General features: G+C 27.5%; 1 protein-coding gene across 1 annotated transcript; it reads left to right on the top strand.

Annotated features, from left to right (window-relative positions):
• Positions 1 to 13,417: 13,417 nt before the first annotated feature.
• LOC127243778 (uncharacterized) lies at positions 13,418 to 15,385 on the top strand. The gene is made up of 3 exons (XM_051263940.1): positions 13,418 to 14,052; positions 14,231 to 14,676; positions 14,757 to 15,385. Exons 1-3 carry the CDS (start codon positions 13,418 to 13,420, stop codon positions 15,383 to 15,385), a joined length of 1,710 nt encoding a protein of 569 aa, XP_051119897.1.
• The last annotated feature ends 118 nt before the right edge of the window (positions 15,386 to 15,503 follow it).

The following is a 15,503-nucleotide window of genomic DNA, read 5'->3' as shown; positions in this document are numbered from 1 at the left end:
GCTAACAATCATATATAAATGACGAAAAATTTCTTTCAAATTTATTTTTATTTTTAATTTAAGAGTGATTATGAATAATTATTTTTATCTCTATTATGTTTGAGTTTAAATTCGAGTATATATTTATGAAATTTTGATTCGCTTACTTAATATATATATTTTTTGGTTTAGTTACCTATTTTTTATTTATAGTTTATTTTTTATATAAATTAATTTTTATTATCGTCATACAAAGTTTTATTTTCAAAATAAAATTTATTATTTAAAATATAAAATTAAAAATTAATATCACAATTTCTATAATTACCCGTGCATAGCACAGGTAATAGGCTAGTTTTTTAAAAATAAACCAAACACAACCTTAATATTTGTTTATTTTTTCTGTATTTTTCTTAAATTTATTACTCCCTCATCCTACTTATCGTGTCCATCTTTTCAATTTCATCTGTCCCACTTATTCTGTCACTTTTCTTATTTGAAAAAAAATTATACATTTTAATCTCATTTCAAAAATTTTAATTTACAATTTTTTTAATTTTAATTACAATAATTAGTTATTTTAATCTTAATTTAAAATTATTTTTATTATACGATAATTATTTTCACGAATAAATTTGTAATTATTTATTAATTGTACTCTTTCTAAATTCACGTATCTACAGTAAAGGGGACACGGTTGTTGGGACGGAGGGAATGTTTTTTATCTTCTAAGATACCTTGTTTGTTACGGGTAAAAAAATTATATATACATATTAAATAAATTATAAAAAATAAAATTCAATCATAATAAATCTATAAAATATAATAAATAGTATAATTTATGAATTAAAAATATTATTAGGATAATAAAATTATTTTTATTTATATTTTTCATCAGAATTTTTTTCCATCATTTTTTTATCTTTAAATAACAAACAAAAAAAGTGAAAAAAAAAAATTTAAAATCATAATATATAAAATAATAAATACAAATAATGTATATGTAATCAAATGAACTCATAAATATAACAAATATAATTAAAAATTAAAGTAAAGACAATTATTTTCTTTTGTATTTTGTTTAGATTTTTTTCATTGATTATTTTGAATTAAAAAAGAAAATTATATAAAAAAATATTTAAATAGATGCATTAATATTTATAATTTAAATTAAAAATTAAAAATATTTTTATCATAATAGTATTTCTTTTGTGTTTTTTATCTAGAAGTTTTTGCCATATCGAAAAAAAAAAAAGCAAAAAATAATATTTAAAGAAAATAATTAATAGTGATAATATAGTATGTAATTAATTTATTCAATATAAAATAATTAAATTATAAATATTTTTACTGTAAGTATTACATGTCTTTTTATTGTAATATTTATAGCGGTTCCGGTGGCTTTCCGGCAACACCTTCAAACAACAAATTATAAAGTAAAATATATAGTATTGAATTATAAACTAAAATAAATCAATAATAATAATAATAATAATAATAAATAAAAAGATCAAAATATAATTTCGATCGCATCTTTTTTTTTCTTTTTTCTTCCCCTCACATTCTTTTACTTCCCTCTTTTTTCTTCAGTTTCCCTCACGATTTCGCCAGTCTTTTTTTTTTGTCACAATCTTCTTATTATTCTTATTTCCCTTTGTAAAAAAAATAAGGCTTAAAAAAAATTGCATCCCTCGTCATCATTCTTCTTTTTCTTTCCTTTTATCATTCTTATTTTTTTTTATTTTTTATTTTTGTCGTTCTTCTTCTTCCATCTTCTTCTTTAGCAAAATGTAAAGAAGAAAAAAGAAAACTGAAGAAGAATAAGAAAAATCAAAAATAAAAAATAAATAGAGAAATAAAAAAAATAGTAAAAAGTTAGAATAATATGAAGCGGAGATCGCTGTTTTTTCGAACCTGCGCCATGTTGGGCGAAAATTTCATAATAAATTTTGTTGTGGCGATTTTGGCTTAATATCTCAGACATATATATAGATGTAAAAAATCATAATTTTATTCATATTTTTGTTATTTAATATCTCAATAAATCTGAATTTTGTTAGATTATTTACTATTCTAACAAATTTTAATTAATTATCTAAATTTATTGTTTAAAAAAAAAACTCCAAAATTATGATAGTGCACCAATTAGAGTACCTTGTCAAATATATATATATATATGAATATATGATACTAGCGTGTAACCCGTGCACGGATTATTTTTATATTAAATTATATAGTAATTTAATAATTTTTATAAATTTTACTTGTATATTTTTTAGACATATAAAATATATTACTTCGTCCGTCCTGCAAGAAGGTTGTCATGGTCTTTTTGTGTGTTAATATTTGAATATTAATTATTATATCAATACGCAGTGGAAATCAAGAGAAAAAGACAAAAATACGTTTATCAGTCTCTTATAATACAAATACAATGATATTTGTCGAGTAAATTATTCAAATATAAGGATTTAATGTTAAATATAATGACGCAAAAATCAAATAACAACCTTTTTGCGGGACGGAGAAAGTATTTGAATCAAATCAATTTAATAAAAATATATATATATACTATATTTAACAAAAAAATATTTTTTTTATTAATTACATATTTTTTCATACCTAATATTATATGTCTCAAATTTTTAAAAATAAACCAAACACAACCTTAATATTTGTTTATTTTTTCTGTATTTTTCTAAATTTATTACTCCCTCTGTCCTACTTACCTTGTCCACTTTTTCATTTTCGTCCATTCCACTCATTCCGTCATTTTCCTTGCTTGAAAAAAAAATATGATAAATAGTATAATTTATGAATTAAAAATATTATTAAAATAATAAAATTATTTTTATTTATATTTTTCATCAGAAGTTTTTTTCCATCATTTTTTTGATCTTTAAATAACAAACAAAAACACTGAAAAAAAAAATCATCATATATAAAATAATAAATACAACTAATGTATATGTAATCAAATGAACTCATAAATATAACAAATAAAATTAAAAGTTAAAGTAAAGGCAATTATTTTCCTTTGTATTTTGTTTGAATTTTTTTTATTCATCACTTTGAATTAAAAAAGAAAATTATATAAACAAAAATATTTAAATAAATGCATTAACATTTCAAATTCAAATTAAAAATTAAAAATATTTTTATCATAATAGTATTTCTTTAGTGTTTTTTATCTAGAAGTTTTTGCAATATCAAAAAAAAAATACAAAAAAAAAATATTTAAAGAAAGTAATTAATAGTGATAATATAGTATGTAATAAATTTATTAAATATAAAATAATTAAATTATAAATATTTTTACCGTAATAGTATTGCATGTTTTTTTATCGTAATGTTTATAGCAGGGTGACTTTCCGGTAACACCTTCAAACAACAAATTATGAAGTAAAATATAGAGTATTGAAATTATTGACTAAGATAAATCAATAATAATAATAATAATAAATAAATAAATAAATAAATAAAAAGATCAAAATATAATTTCGATTACATCTTTTTTTATCTTCCTCTTTTCTTCCCCTCACATTTTTCTTACTGCCCTCTTTTTACTTATGTTTCCCATGTGATTTCGCGGTGTCTTTTTTTCTTCACAATCTTCTTATTATTCTTTTTCCCCTTTATAAAAAAAAAAAGGTTTAAAAAATATTGCAGCCGGCGCATCATTATTCTTCTTTTTCCTTTTTTTATTATTTTTATTTTTATTATTATTATTATTTTCGTCAGTCTTCTTTTTTTTCTCTTCTTCTTTACCAAGATATAAAGAAGAAAAAAGAAAACTGAAGAAGAATAAAAAAAATCAAAAATAAAAAATAAATAGAGAAATAAAAAGAAAAAAAATAGTAAAAAATTAGAATAATTTGAAGCGAAGATTGCCGTTTTTTCAAATCTGCATCGTGTTGGACGAAAATTTTATAATAAATTTTGTTGTGGCGATTTTGGCTTAATATCTCAAATATATATAGGTGTTAAAAACCATAATTTTATCCATATTTTTCTTATTTAATATCTCAATAAATCTGAATTTTGTTAAATTTTTTATTATTCTAATAAATTTTAATTAATTATCCAAACTTATTATTTAAAAAATATAAGAAAAAATTCCAAAATTATGAAAGTGCACGAATTAGAATGTCTTGTTAAATATATATATATATATTAGCCTATTACCTGTGCTATGCACAGGTAATTATAAAAATTGTGATATTAATTTAATTTTATATTTTAAATAATAAATTTTATTTTGATAATAAAATTTTGTATGAAGATAACCAAAATTAATTTATATAAAAAATAAACTATAAATAAAAAAATACGGTACCAAAAAAAGAATATTAAGTAAACGAATCAAAATTTCATAAATATATACTCCAATTTAAACTCAAACATAATAGTGATAAAAAATAATTATTCATAATCACTCTTAAATTAAAAATCAAAATAAATTTGAAAGAAATTTTTCGTCATTTATATATGATTGTTAGCTTTCAGTTAAAAACAATGTTCAAACAACATATTAAATAATATATATAGTAACGAAAAGAAAAACAAATAAATAATATTAAGTAAGTCATAAATCAAATAAAACTTATATACCATTTTAAATTCAAACATAAGTTAGATTTAAAATATTTACTTACAATCTTATTGAATGAAACATTACAATAAATTTTGAAATAAATTCATATCTATCAATAAAAATAAAAAACAAATACACTAACAAAAGCAAAACTAAATATTGCAGAGTATTAAGTAATAAAAATTATAAATTACATACTTAAAAGTGAAATTAAATATAAGTTGAATTAAAAATATTTATTAACAAATCGTATTAGATAAAAACAAAAAACTCGAAATTTGAATATAATTTCAATTTTCAAAAAAAAAACGTATTAAAATAGTAATATTCTAAACAAAATTAATTAGAAAAAATACATATAGAATATGAATAAATAAAAATTGATTAGTAAAAATAAAAATAACAAAAAACAAATAAAAGAACGCATTAAAATGAAAATGAAAGTACTCAAATTAAAATATAGTAATTTTTATAAATTACTAAAATTTATCTTAATTTTTTGTATGAATTTCTCTAATATTCTCGAAATTTAAATATAGTTTAATATAATATTCAAAACAAATCAATTAAATAATAATGAATAAAAAATTGAATAGTAGCAAATAAAAATAACACAATGTATAATTAAAAAATACATAGATAATAAGAATAAAAGTAATAACTAAAAATATTTATATATATTAAAATTTTAACATAATTTTCTTTATGGTTTCTATAAATATTCTTTCAAATCAAAAAATTACAAATTTAAACAGAATCTAAAATATTGAAAAATATATTATAATATAATAATTGAAATAAAATCAATTAGAAAAAGCAAATAATCAATAAGAATGAAAATTATTTTATTAGTAGAAAATAAAAATATCACAATATATAATTTTAAAAAATACATATACAATAATAATGAAATATTAGAACATTATACTTAGAAACTAAATAAAATAGTAAATGCATACATAATAAGAATGAAAAATATTTTATCTTAGTAGAAATTAAGAATAAGACAATAGATAATGTTAAAAAATACATATACAATAACAATGAAGTATTAGAACATTATACTAGAAACTAAATAAAATTTTAAGTAAATATAATAAGAATAAAAAAGAATTGATTGGTAGAAAATTAAAATTAATTTAATAATATTATTACATATAATAAAATAAAATAAATAATCTTTCTACTTCTCTTCTTTCTCTTCTATTTTTTTTTTTCATTCTTTTTTTCTTTCTCTTTTTTTTTTTTACACTTTTTTTGCATCATAGTATAGATAAAAAAAAAAAAAATTAATTAGTAAAAATTTTCATATAATAAAGTTTAAAATTTATGAGTCAAATAAAACAAATTTACTATAAAATTTCCACTGTATAAAGAAGGATAATAAATTATATGCATAAATAATTGTATATAAAAGAGATAATGATATTTTTTCATATGAAAAATCTTTCACTTTTTTTAAACGAAAACAAATTATATGCGTAAATAAGAAATAAAAAAATAAAAAATAAGAATTTTTAAAAATACATATAAATATGTTCAATCATCATTAAATCAATCAACGAAAACTATATTAAAGATCAACAAAACAAACCAAAAAACTTTGTCATATTTTGTAAATTTCGGGTAGAACTACATATAACCAATCAATAATCCCACTATTTAAAAACGCAACGAATTACGAACAATTCTTTAAATTTTTTGATTATTCTCTAAATATAAAATTAATATATTTAATTATAATTTGATAAGTATATTATAATTAAAATAATAATAATAGAGAAAAATAAATAAAATAAAACCTCACCAGGTATTTCAGCTAGATGTGGCGGATGACTTCTTTTTCAGAAGAAAGACGGCCGCGCTATTGAAAAAATATATATTATGATTGAAATAATAATAAACACAAATAAAATAAAATAAAAACTAAATAAAAAGAAGAAAGAAAATATTGAGGAACGAGGGACGACGGTTGTGGATTTTGTGGGGGGAAAGAAAATGGAGGGAATAAAGTGGGGAGGATGGTGATTATGATTTCTGTCACCTGTCCTACGCTGGTAGACTTGAGCTAATTCGAACACTAATTCAAGGCACAGTGCTGCAACATATCACAAAGATATGCAGATCCTTCTTGTGGCAAAATAAATCAGCCCAGATTGCGTGGTCGAAGATCTGCTCGCCGAAAAATGAGGGCGGTTTGGGCCTATGCTCGCTGGAAATTTGGAACTCTGCCCTCTTGGGTAAATATCTCTGGTCACTATACTCGGAGAAGGAATCTCTTTGAATTAAATGGATGCACAACCGCTACCTCTGGAGCTGAGACATCTGGACACTGGAAGCATCAAACAATCACTCATATTTCTTAATATTTATTCTGCGGATCAGAGACAAACTGATTTCAGCTGTCGGTAATCTGGAGCAGACTCGAGCAATGTTGTACAGATATTTTGGTCGCGGTATTTCTGATGTCTCAGCTGTCTACGATTATCTTAGAGATCAGAACAGCAACTTGCAGTTTTTTAACCCTGTCTGGGACTACCCAATCCTCCCGAAACACTCCTTCATTTTGTGGCTGACGGCTTCGGGTAAACTTAAGACGAATGACAGACTTGAGTTTCTGGATATTGATCGCACATGTGTCCTCTGCAAAACTCTATTGGAAAGCATCCAGCACCTCTTCTTTACATGTCCATTCTCGTCGTAAATCTGGGCTGCAATTTGCTTGTGGATGCAGGACCCAATCACTATGTGCTGCCTTGAGTCGGCTGCGAGTTGGATCAGCTCCAACACCTCTCAGGATCCCTCTCTCAGATTTCTTCATTGTCTCGGCTTCGCATCAACAGTATACTACATTTGGACTGCCCGTAACAAAAGGGCTTTTGAAAATTTCTCGTTGGATCCCCGGATCTCTATAAATAAAATTAAATTATGCACATATCGCATCTTATACTCTTTAAAACTAAACAGTAGATGAAACATGCTCTTTACTTGGTTTAATGTACAGGTTTTGGCTCTTTTGATCCCAAGGTGAGGAGGCTGTTGTGGCTGCTCGACAGCTCCAGTTATATGGAGTTTGTTTACTTTAATTTTATTAATTTTATTAATTGTAGGGATTGACCCTTTGGTGATGGCCCTTACCTGCGTGCAGAATTTTATATAAATTAGTTTTGATTAGTCAAGCACTTTGAATTAACACCTGATAGGCTATTGTTGATTGTTTCTTTTGAGTTAGTTGCCTCCCGGGTATGCCCGGTGTATATGTATTTAACTATTATTATTTTATTTATTTATATATAAAATCTTTGATCTTTCCGATATAAAAAAAAAAAAAAAAAAGACAACAACAACAACAATAATAATAATAATAAAATTAATAAAATTACTTACCTTCAATTGTTTGGCAAAAGAATATTTATGGCCTAATTTTCATTCCCTAATCAATAAAAATAAAATTATTTAAAATATATTCCCTCCGTCCAAGCTAAAAGTAGACAATTACTTTTGGCGCAAAGATTAAGGAATAATAGTATTTTAATTATAGTGGATAGGTAAAAGTAGTAAAATGACATTTTTGCCCTTATTTTTTGGGTATAAAAGTAATGATGTGATGTAAAGTAGGGGTATTTGTGGAAAAAATTGGGTATTTAATGAAATGGTTACTTTGTAATTGGACATCCCAAAATAGAAATATGTATGCTTTCTAGTTGGACGGAGGGAGTATATAATAAAATATTTATGTATTGTTTGAAAATACGTACAATCTACTTCTATTTCTTCGAGTATATCTTCTTTTCGTGCATGTAGTAGGATAAATAGGAAGTTGACTCGAAAATCCATAAATATGACAGTTTTTGACACTCTGCATTAATATCATTAATTATCAAATCCAAGTTCTGATTTGATCTACCCTTCAAGCGACGTTGTTTTTATCTGTCTTAATTGAGTAATTTTTTGTTCCGCTTGCACATTATTTATCTACACACAAAATAAATAAATAAATAAAACATATTTATTTAGTTTCAAAAGTAAATGAATTCAAAAATAAAAAATAAAAAATCATAATTTCTACAATTTTTCATAAATTTGACAGAATTATTTTGTATTCACATACCTTCTTACTCTTTTAACCTTTTGTAGTCTTATAGATTAATGATATTGAATCTCCCATTGAATTTCCCCTAATAAGTTAGCGTAATGCTCGAGATTAAAGATAATATAATGAGTGCAAAATTGAAAACTAGAATTCCAAAATAAAAAATAAAAAAAATCATAATTTCTACGATTTTCCATAAATTTGACAGAATTATTCTATATTCACGTACTTTCTTACTCTTCTAACCTTTTGTAGTCTTACAAATTAATGATGTTGAATCTCTCCTCGAATTTCTCCTTCTAAGTTAGCGTAGCGAAATTGAAAACTATACGGAATATTAATAAAATATATGTATATGTAATTATATATATATATAATGATTGACTCTTAATAACAAAAATATACGGAAAAGAGGTTAGGATAATTATATATATATATAGAATTAAATAATTATATAGAATGTGATTGATAAATTGATTTGATTATTTATAATTTAAAAAGATTTATGAGATATTATTTGATGAGTTTGTTATTATTTTAAAAATAAAATAAAATTTTGAATTTATCAAAAAAAAAGTAAAATCATTTAAAAATTAAAAAAAATTTCAAAATGATGAGAGTGCACCAATTGAAGTGTCTTGTGCTATATATATATATATAAATATATGATACTAGTGTGTAATCCGTTCTATGCACGAGTTATTTTTATATTAAATTAGTATTTTAATTTAATATTAATTTATAAATAATATTTATAGTTTTATATACTCCCTCCGTCCCGTTGGAAGGATGGTATTTTCTTTTTGCACGTAGATTTGTGAATATTAATATTATATTGGATTGTAGTAAAAAAGACAAAAATACTCTTATTAGTATGGTATAATATAAAAGTAATGACATTTGTGTAATATATTGTAAATTGAAAGGGTATTTATTATGTTAAGTAGGTAGTACAATTACTAAATTAGTAAATGGTAACTTTGTTTTGGGACGGACGAAAATGGAAAATGGTAACCTTTCAATTGGACGGATGGAGTATAATATACACTACAAAAATATAGTATATTTGTAACGGAATTTCGTTCCTAAAGTTCACGTAGCTAACGTAATTTTATCTCTAATTCCGTCTCTAATATCATTAGTAACGGAAAAAGTGAATTTAGGAACGAAAAAATCTCGTTACAAAATTGATAATTTCTTGTAGTGATATTACTCAAATCAAATTAATTTAAAAAATAACATACACATTAAAAATAAAATATAATTTAATAAAAAATAGAATAATGAAATAGATAATTAAAAAATATATATATACAACAAAAATAGAATTACTATAATTAAAATAAAAATTTTATATTTTAAAAGTTATCGTAATTTTCTGTATGAATTTTCTAAATATTTTTTTAAATTAAAAACCCCAAAATTTAAACATAATATATAAAATTAAAAGATTTATTAAAATATTATACTAAAAACCAAATTAATTTTTAAAAAATGTATATACAATAAGAATGAAAAAATTAAATAATAAAAATAATAATAAATAATTTAAAATACATACATTGATTAGTAGAAATAAAAAGAAAAAAATGTATATAACAATAAAAATTAGACAAAAATTTTTATTGTTAAAATTCATTACATATAAAATTAGAAAAAAAACAATCCTTTTGGAAGAACACGATGAACGATAAAATATTAAAAAAATATAATATTAAAAAATAAAATCTATTACAATCAAATTGTATATAAGAATTCTCAAGAATGCATGTAAATACATTATAGTCACTGCTATATCAACTAATAAAAATAACAAATTTAGGAAAAAATAAGATCAAGAAAACGAACAAAAGAAATCTACCACGTTTTATAAAATTATGGTTGAACTACAAACATATGATCGAAAATCCACCGTGGATTAAAAAAACAACGATCATGAACGCTGAATGAAAATTTCTACTTGATCAGACCAGGCCCGTTCTTGACTTTTATTAGGCCCGGGGCAAAATTAGAATATTGGGCCCTTAAATATATTTCTTATATTATAATAATAATAATAATAATAATAATAATAATAATAATAATAATAATAATAATATATATATATTTTTTAATATAAATGTATTAATAAAATATTTTTTATATATTAAAAGATCAAAATATAAATATAAAATTAATATGACATATTTAGTATAATATAAAAAATTAAAAAAATATATTTGATTTAATATTTTTTAAAGAATATTTTTATAAACAATCAAAATCATAGGTTTTTAAAAGAAAATTTTCAAACAAAAATATTTATTAAGGGTTTGTTTCTTTTGATTGGTTTAGGGAAAAATTTAGTTTGAATTTGATATTAAGATAATGTTTGATGAAATGTTTGTGAGAGAGAAAGGCATAGTCCTAATAGTAAAAATTAGAAAGTTTAGATTAAATAAACAAACTCAATGTTTATATAATACACAAAATTTTAAAACTACTACTAAAAAATATAATAAAATATACAAATTTAAACATATAAATATAAAAATAAAAATAATAAAAACACAAAAATATTACTCTATCATATCTTTTTAATTTTACATAATTTACAAAAAATATAAAATCATACCATTAAATAAACACACTAAAACATACAAATAAATAATTTAAAAATTAATGTAAAAATTATTTATTTTTATACATTCTACAAAAAAATAATAATAATAATAATAATAATAATAATAATATTAATATATAGGAGCATATATATATATTATTGGGCCCTAGAGGTAATGGGCCCTGGCCCAGGGCCGGGCCTAGATCAGACAGTTACCAAAGCTATATTTTTTGTATTCTTTTTCTGATCTTGGTATTCTTCTCATAATCATTATTTTTTGTTTGTTTTCTTAATTAAAGAATAAAAGAAAATATATTAGTAAATAAAAAGAATACGTTTTTTAAAATAAAAACAAAATTTTGAAAATCAAATAATTTATAAAATTAAAAGTAAGTATATATAGATAAACAAAACCCTAATTTTATCCATATTTTTGTTACTTAATATGTCAATAAATCTGAATTTTGTTAGATTATTTATTATTATAACAAATTTTAATTAATTATCCAAACTTATTATTTAAAAAATAAAATAAAACTCCAAAATTACGTGAACACACGAATTAAAACGCCTTGTCAAATATATATATATAATATGATATATGATATGATATGATATATGATATGATACTAAAGTTTAATTTTACATTTAAAATATTATATCAATACCGTTGGACATAGGTCCAAAAGAACCTAAACGTGAAGGAGGCTCAAAGACAAAAGTGGGACCAGAGATCCTTGGCCACGGAGCCGCCGAACAAGTTTGAATCAAGTGGAACCCGGTCCAGAGGCAATGAAAATGGTTGGGAGCTGATAGAAGGAGGTTACCAGGTGGTTGATGGAAGGAGGTTGCCAGATGGCTGATGGAATGAGGTTTACTAGGTGGTTGACGGAAGGAGGTTACCAGGTGGTTTGGAGATAATGGAAGGAGGTTACCAGGCGGTTGAGAGTGGTGGAGGAATAATTGGAACTGCCACTTTTAGTGGGAAGAGACGGTTATTCTATCTTAGGATTAAAACTAAGAAAAAAACACATCACACACACACACAAGAAGATGAACTCGCATTTTTCTCTATTTTCTTTAATGCTCTAATTTCGTTTTATGCACTTTAGTTTTAATTAAATGCTTTTATGCTTCTTGCAATTTATTTTATCCACTTTCCAGTAGATTTATCCGAGTTTTAGTAGATGTTTGTTTAAATCCATCGAAATCGGTCGTTTAGGCTCGAAGCCTCGTTTAAGATCGAAGTCGTGCAAGCTCCATCGCAGGAGCCGCCCAAATCCCACTATGGACATGCTTTTTGGATTACTTTCGGAACCCAAACCGACAAATCGACGAACGATCTTCGAACCTTCGAATTTTAGGATCCAACAATTTGCACGCCCAGTGGGACCAAAGTCGAATTTTTTAAAGAGTGATGTCGAGGTTGACATGGGGTTCATTTGTACCACCTGAAGAAAGCTATTGAATTGTTGCAAAACATCCAATGCTTCAGGCCTTAAGGCCGGGGTAGACAAAATCATACTGGAACCAATAGGGTTGGAACCACTAATCTGCGGAAGGCTGGTTCCAACAGCCTGCGGATGGCTGGAACCAACAACCTGCAGGAAGCTGGAAGCAACAGCCTGCGGATAGCTTGAGCCAACAGCCTGCAGAGCGATGGAACCAGCAGCCTGCAGAGGGCTGGAACCACCAGTTTGCGAAAGGCTGGAACCAACAGACTGCGGATGGCTGGAGTCAACAACCTGTGAAAGACTGGCGACAGCCTGCGGAGCGCTGGAGCTAACAGGCTGCAGAGGGCTGGAACCCCGTGGCCGTTGGAGTTTTGAAGAGCAATGCTGAGCCTCTACGATGGGCAAGCAAATTTCCAACATTTGGCATGATCCCACAAGGGCGATTAAGTGAACAACCTATGTGGAATACGTCAACACCACTATAAGGATGTCACAGTCTAAACGTGGCTAATCTCTAATGGAAGATGATCATCGAAACACACGGGCAAGGAGTGCAGACCGCAGAGATACAGCCGCCAACCTTCCATCAGCAGACAGCTGGAGTGTAGCCGTTGACACTAAATCAACAGGAGGCCAAGCCTCTGATAAACGTTAATGTCATCGCAGATTGCATAAGGAGGGCATTTTCAAAAAGAATGTTTGAAAAGAAGCCTAGTGCCACTTTTAGCGCGGAAAATTCACCTCCATACGAAAAAAAAGTTATAAGGGCAGAGACTTCAGAGGCTGTGGAGGCTCCAGTCGAAAAGAAGTCTGGGGAGGCAGAGGTTCCAGTCGAAAAGGAGCCTGCGGAGGCAGAGGTTCTAATCGAAAAGGAGCCTGCGGAGTCAGAAGTTCCAGAAGCCATGGAAGCTCTAGAGCTTGTGGAGGCAGAGACTCCAAAGGCTGTGGAGGCTCCACTTGAAAAGGAGTCTGCGGAGTCAGAGGTTCCAGAAGCCATGAAAGCTCTAGAGCTTGTGGAGGCAGAGACTCCAGAGGCTGTGGAGGCTCCAGTTGAAAAGAAGTCTGCGGAGGCAGAGGTTCCAGAAGTTATGGAAGCTCCAGAGCTTGTGGAAGCAGAGATTCCAGAGCTTGTGGAGGCAGAGACTCCAGAGGTTGTGGAGGCTTCAGTCGAAAAGGAGTCTGCGGAGGCAGAAGTGCCAAAAGCCATGGAAGCTCCAAAATTTGTGGAGGCAGAGACTTCAAGGACGGTGGAGACTCCTAATGAAAAGAAGGATGTAAGAGCAGAGGCTCCATATGAAAAGGACTCTGTAGAGGATTGGAGAAGAGGAAAGTATACAAAGGACCCAAACCGAGGCTATCGTAGCAGAAGTAAAAGTCACAAATGAGAAACGGATTTGGAGTGTTACCACAGTTGACCAGATCACTATCATTCCCAAGGAAACACGGAAGCCTCCTATCGTGAAAGAGAACGAAAAATGAATTGTGAATGAGCCAAAACTTTCCACAAGGTTGGCAATAAGGGGACTCACCAAGACTCAAAAGAGGCGAGCTCAAAGAAGAAAGTTGGAGACTCGTATGGAGGAGGGATGGTCACATGAGCTGTCTCCTAAAGAAAAACAGATGGAAGAGTTGCTTCCAAAAAAGAAGCAAACTATGGAGCCACTTCCAGAAAGAAATCAGGCTGCAGAGCTGCCAAGGAAGCAGGCCATGGAGCCGCTAAAGAAGCAGGCTGTGGAGCTGCTTTCAGAGAGAATAGGCTATGAAGCCACTTCAAGAAAAGAAACAGGCTATGGAGCCGCTTCCAGAAAGAAAACAGGCTGCAGAGCCGCCAAGGAAGCAGGCTGTGGAGCCGCTTTCAGAGAGAAAGGAAGTTGTGGAGCCGTTTCAAGAAAGGAAGCAGGTTGTGGAACAGCTTCCAGAAATAAAGCAGGCCATGGAGCCGCCAATGAAGCAAGTTGTGGAGCCGCTTTTAGAGAGGAAGCAGGCTGTGGAGCCACTTTTCAGAAAGAAAGCATGTTTTGGAGCCGCTTTCAGAGAGAAAGCAGACTGTTGAGCTGCTGTCAGAAAAGAAGCAATATGTGGAACCGCTAAGGAAGCAGGTTCCGCTTCAAGAAAGAAAGCATGTTATGGAACCACTAAGGAAGCAAGTTGTGGAGCCTCTTTCAGAAAGAAAAAAGGTTGTAGAGCCACTTCCAAAGAGAAAGCAGGCTGCGAAGCCGCTAAGGAACCAAGTTGTGGAGTCTTTTCCAAAAATGAAGCAAGTGGAGGAGCTTCCGGAAGAATTCAAAGCTCCGGAAGAATTTCAAGAGTTAGAGGAAGTTGTTGTTGACGAGGAGCCTATCTTCGAATGGAATGATGTGGCAACCATGATAGAATTTAAGAGGCTCGGGCCTGGTCAAAACCAACATGTCAAGCCTTTGCACATTCGGGTCTCGATTAATGGCTTTCCGCTTGACCAAGTTCTGGTGGACAGTGGAGCTTCTGTGAATGTGTTGCCAATTGAGACCCTACGGAAGTTCGGAAAGACTAATAACGATTTGATTTCTACATTTGTACGGCTTACCAATTTTATAAGGAATTCTTACAAACCAGCAGATATAATCACTTTGAGTGTGCAAGTGAGGGACAAAGGAAATATCATCAACTTTCATAGTGATCGATAGTAGGCCATTCTATTCGGCTCTCTTAGGACAGAATTGGATTCATGCATGCGAGTGTGTGCCTTCAAAACTTCATCAAACATTGATGTTTTGGGATGGAAATGAAGTCCAAGAAGTGAAG

The sequence above is a fragment of the Andrographis paniculata genome, unplaced genomic scaffold, assembly GCF_009805555.1.
Source record: "Andrographis paniculata isolate CXL003 unplaced genomic scaffold, ASM980555v1 Contig98END, whole genome shotgun sequence".
Lineage (NCBI taxonomy): Eukaryota > Viridiplantae > Streptophyta > Magnoliopsida > Lamiales > Acanthaceae > Andrographis > Andrographis paniculata.
This window is presented reverse-complemented; position numbering and strand designations above follow the sequence as displayed.

What these genes read in the sequence shown, in the direction of transcription:
- LOC127243778 (XM_051263940.1), top strand. Translation starts at nt 13,418, where the DNA reads ATGTTTGAAAAGAAGCCTAGTGCCACTTTTAGCGCGGAAAATTCACCT. An exon ending in GAGGATTGGAGAAGAGGAAA is followed by an intron (nt 14,053 to 14,230) that starts GTATACAAAGGA and finishes ACTTTCCACAAG; the next exon opens with GTTGGCAATAAGGGGACTCA. An exon ending in TGGAGCCGCCAATGAAGCAA is followed by an intron (nt 14,677 to 14,756) that starts GTTGTGGAGCCG and finishes AGCCGCTTTCAG; the next exon opens with AGAGAAAGCAGACTGTTGAG.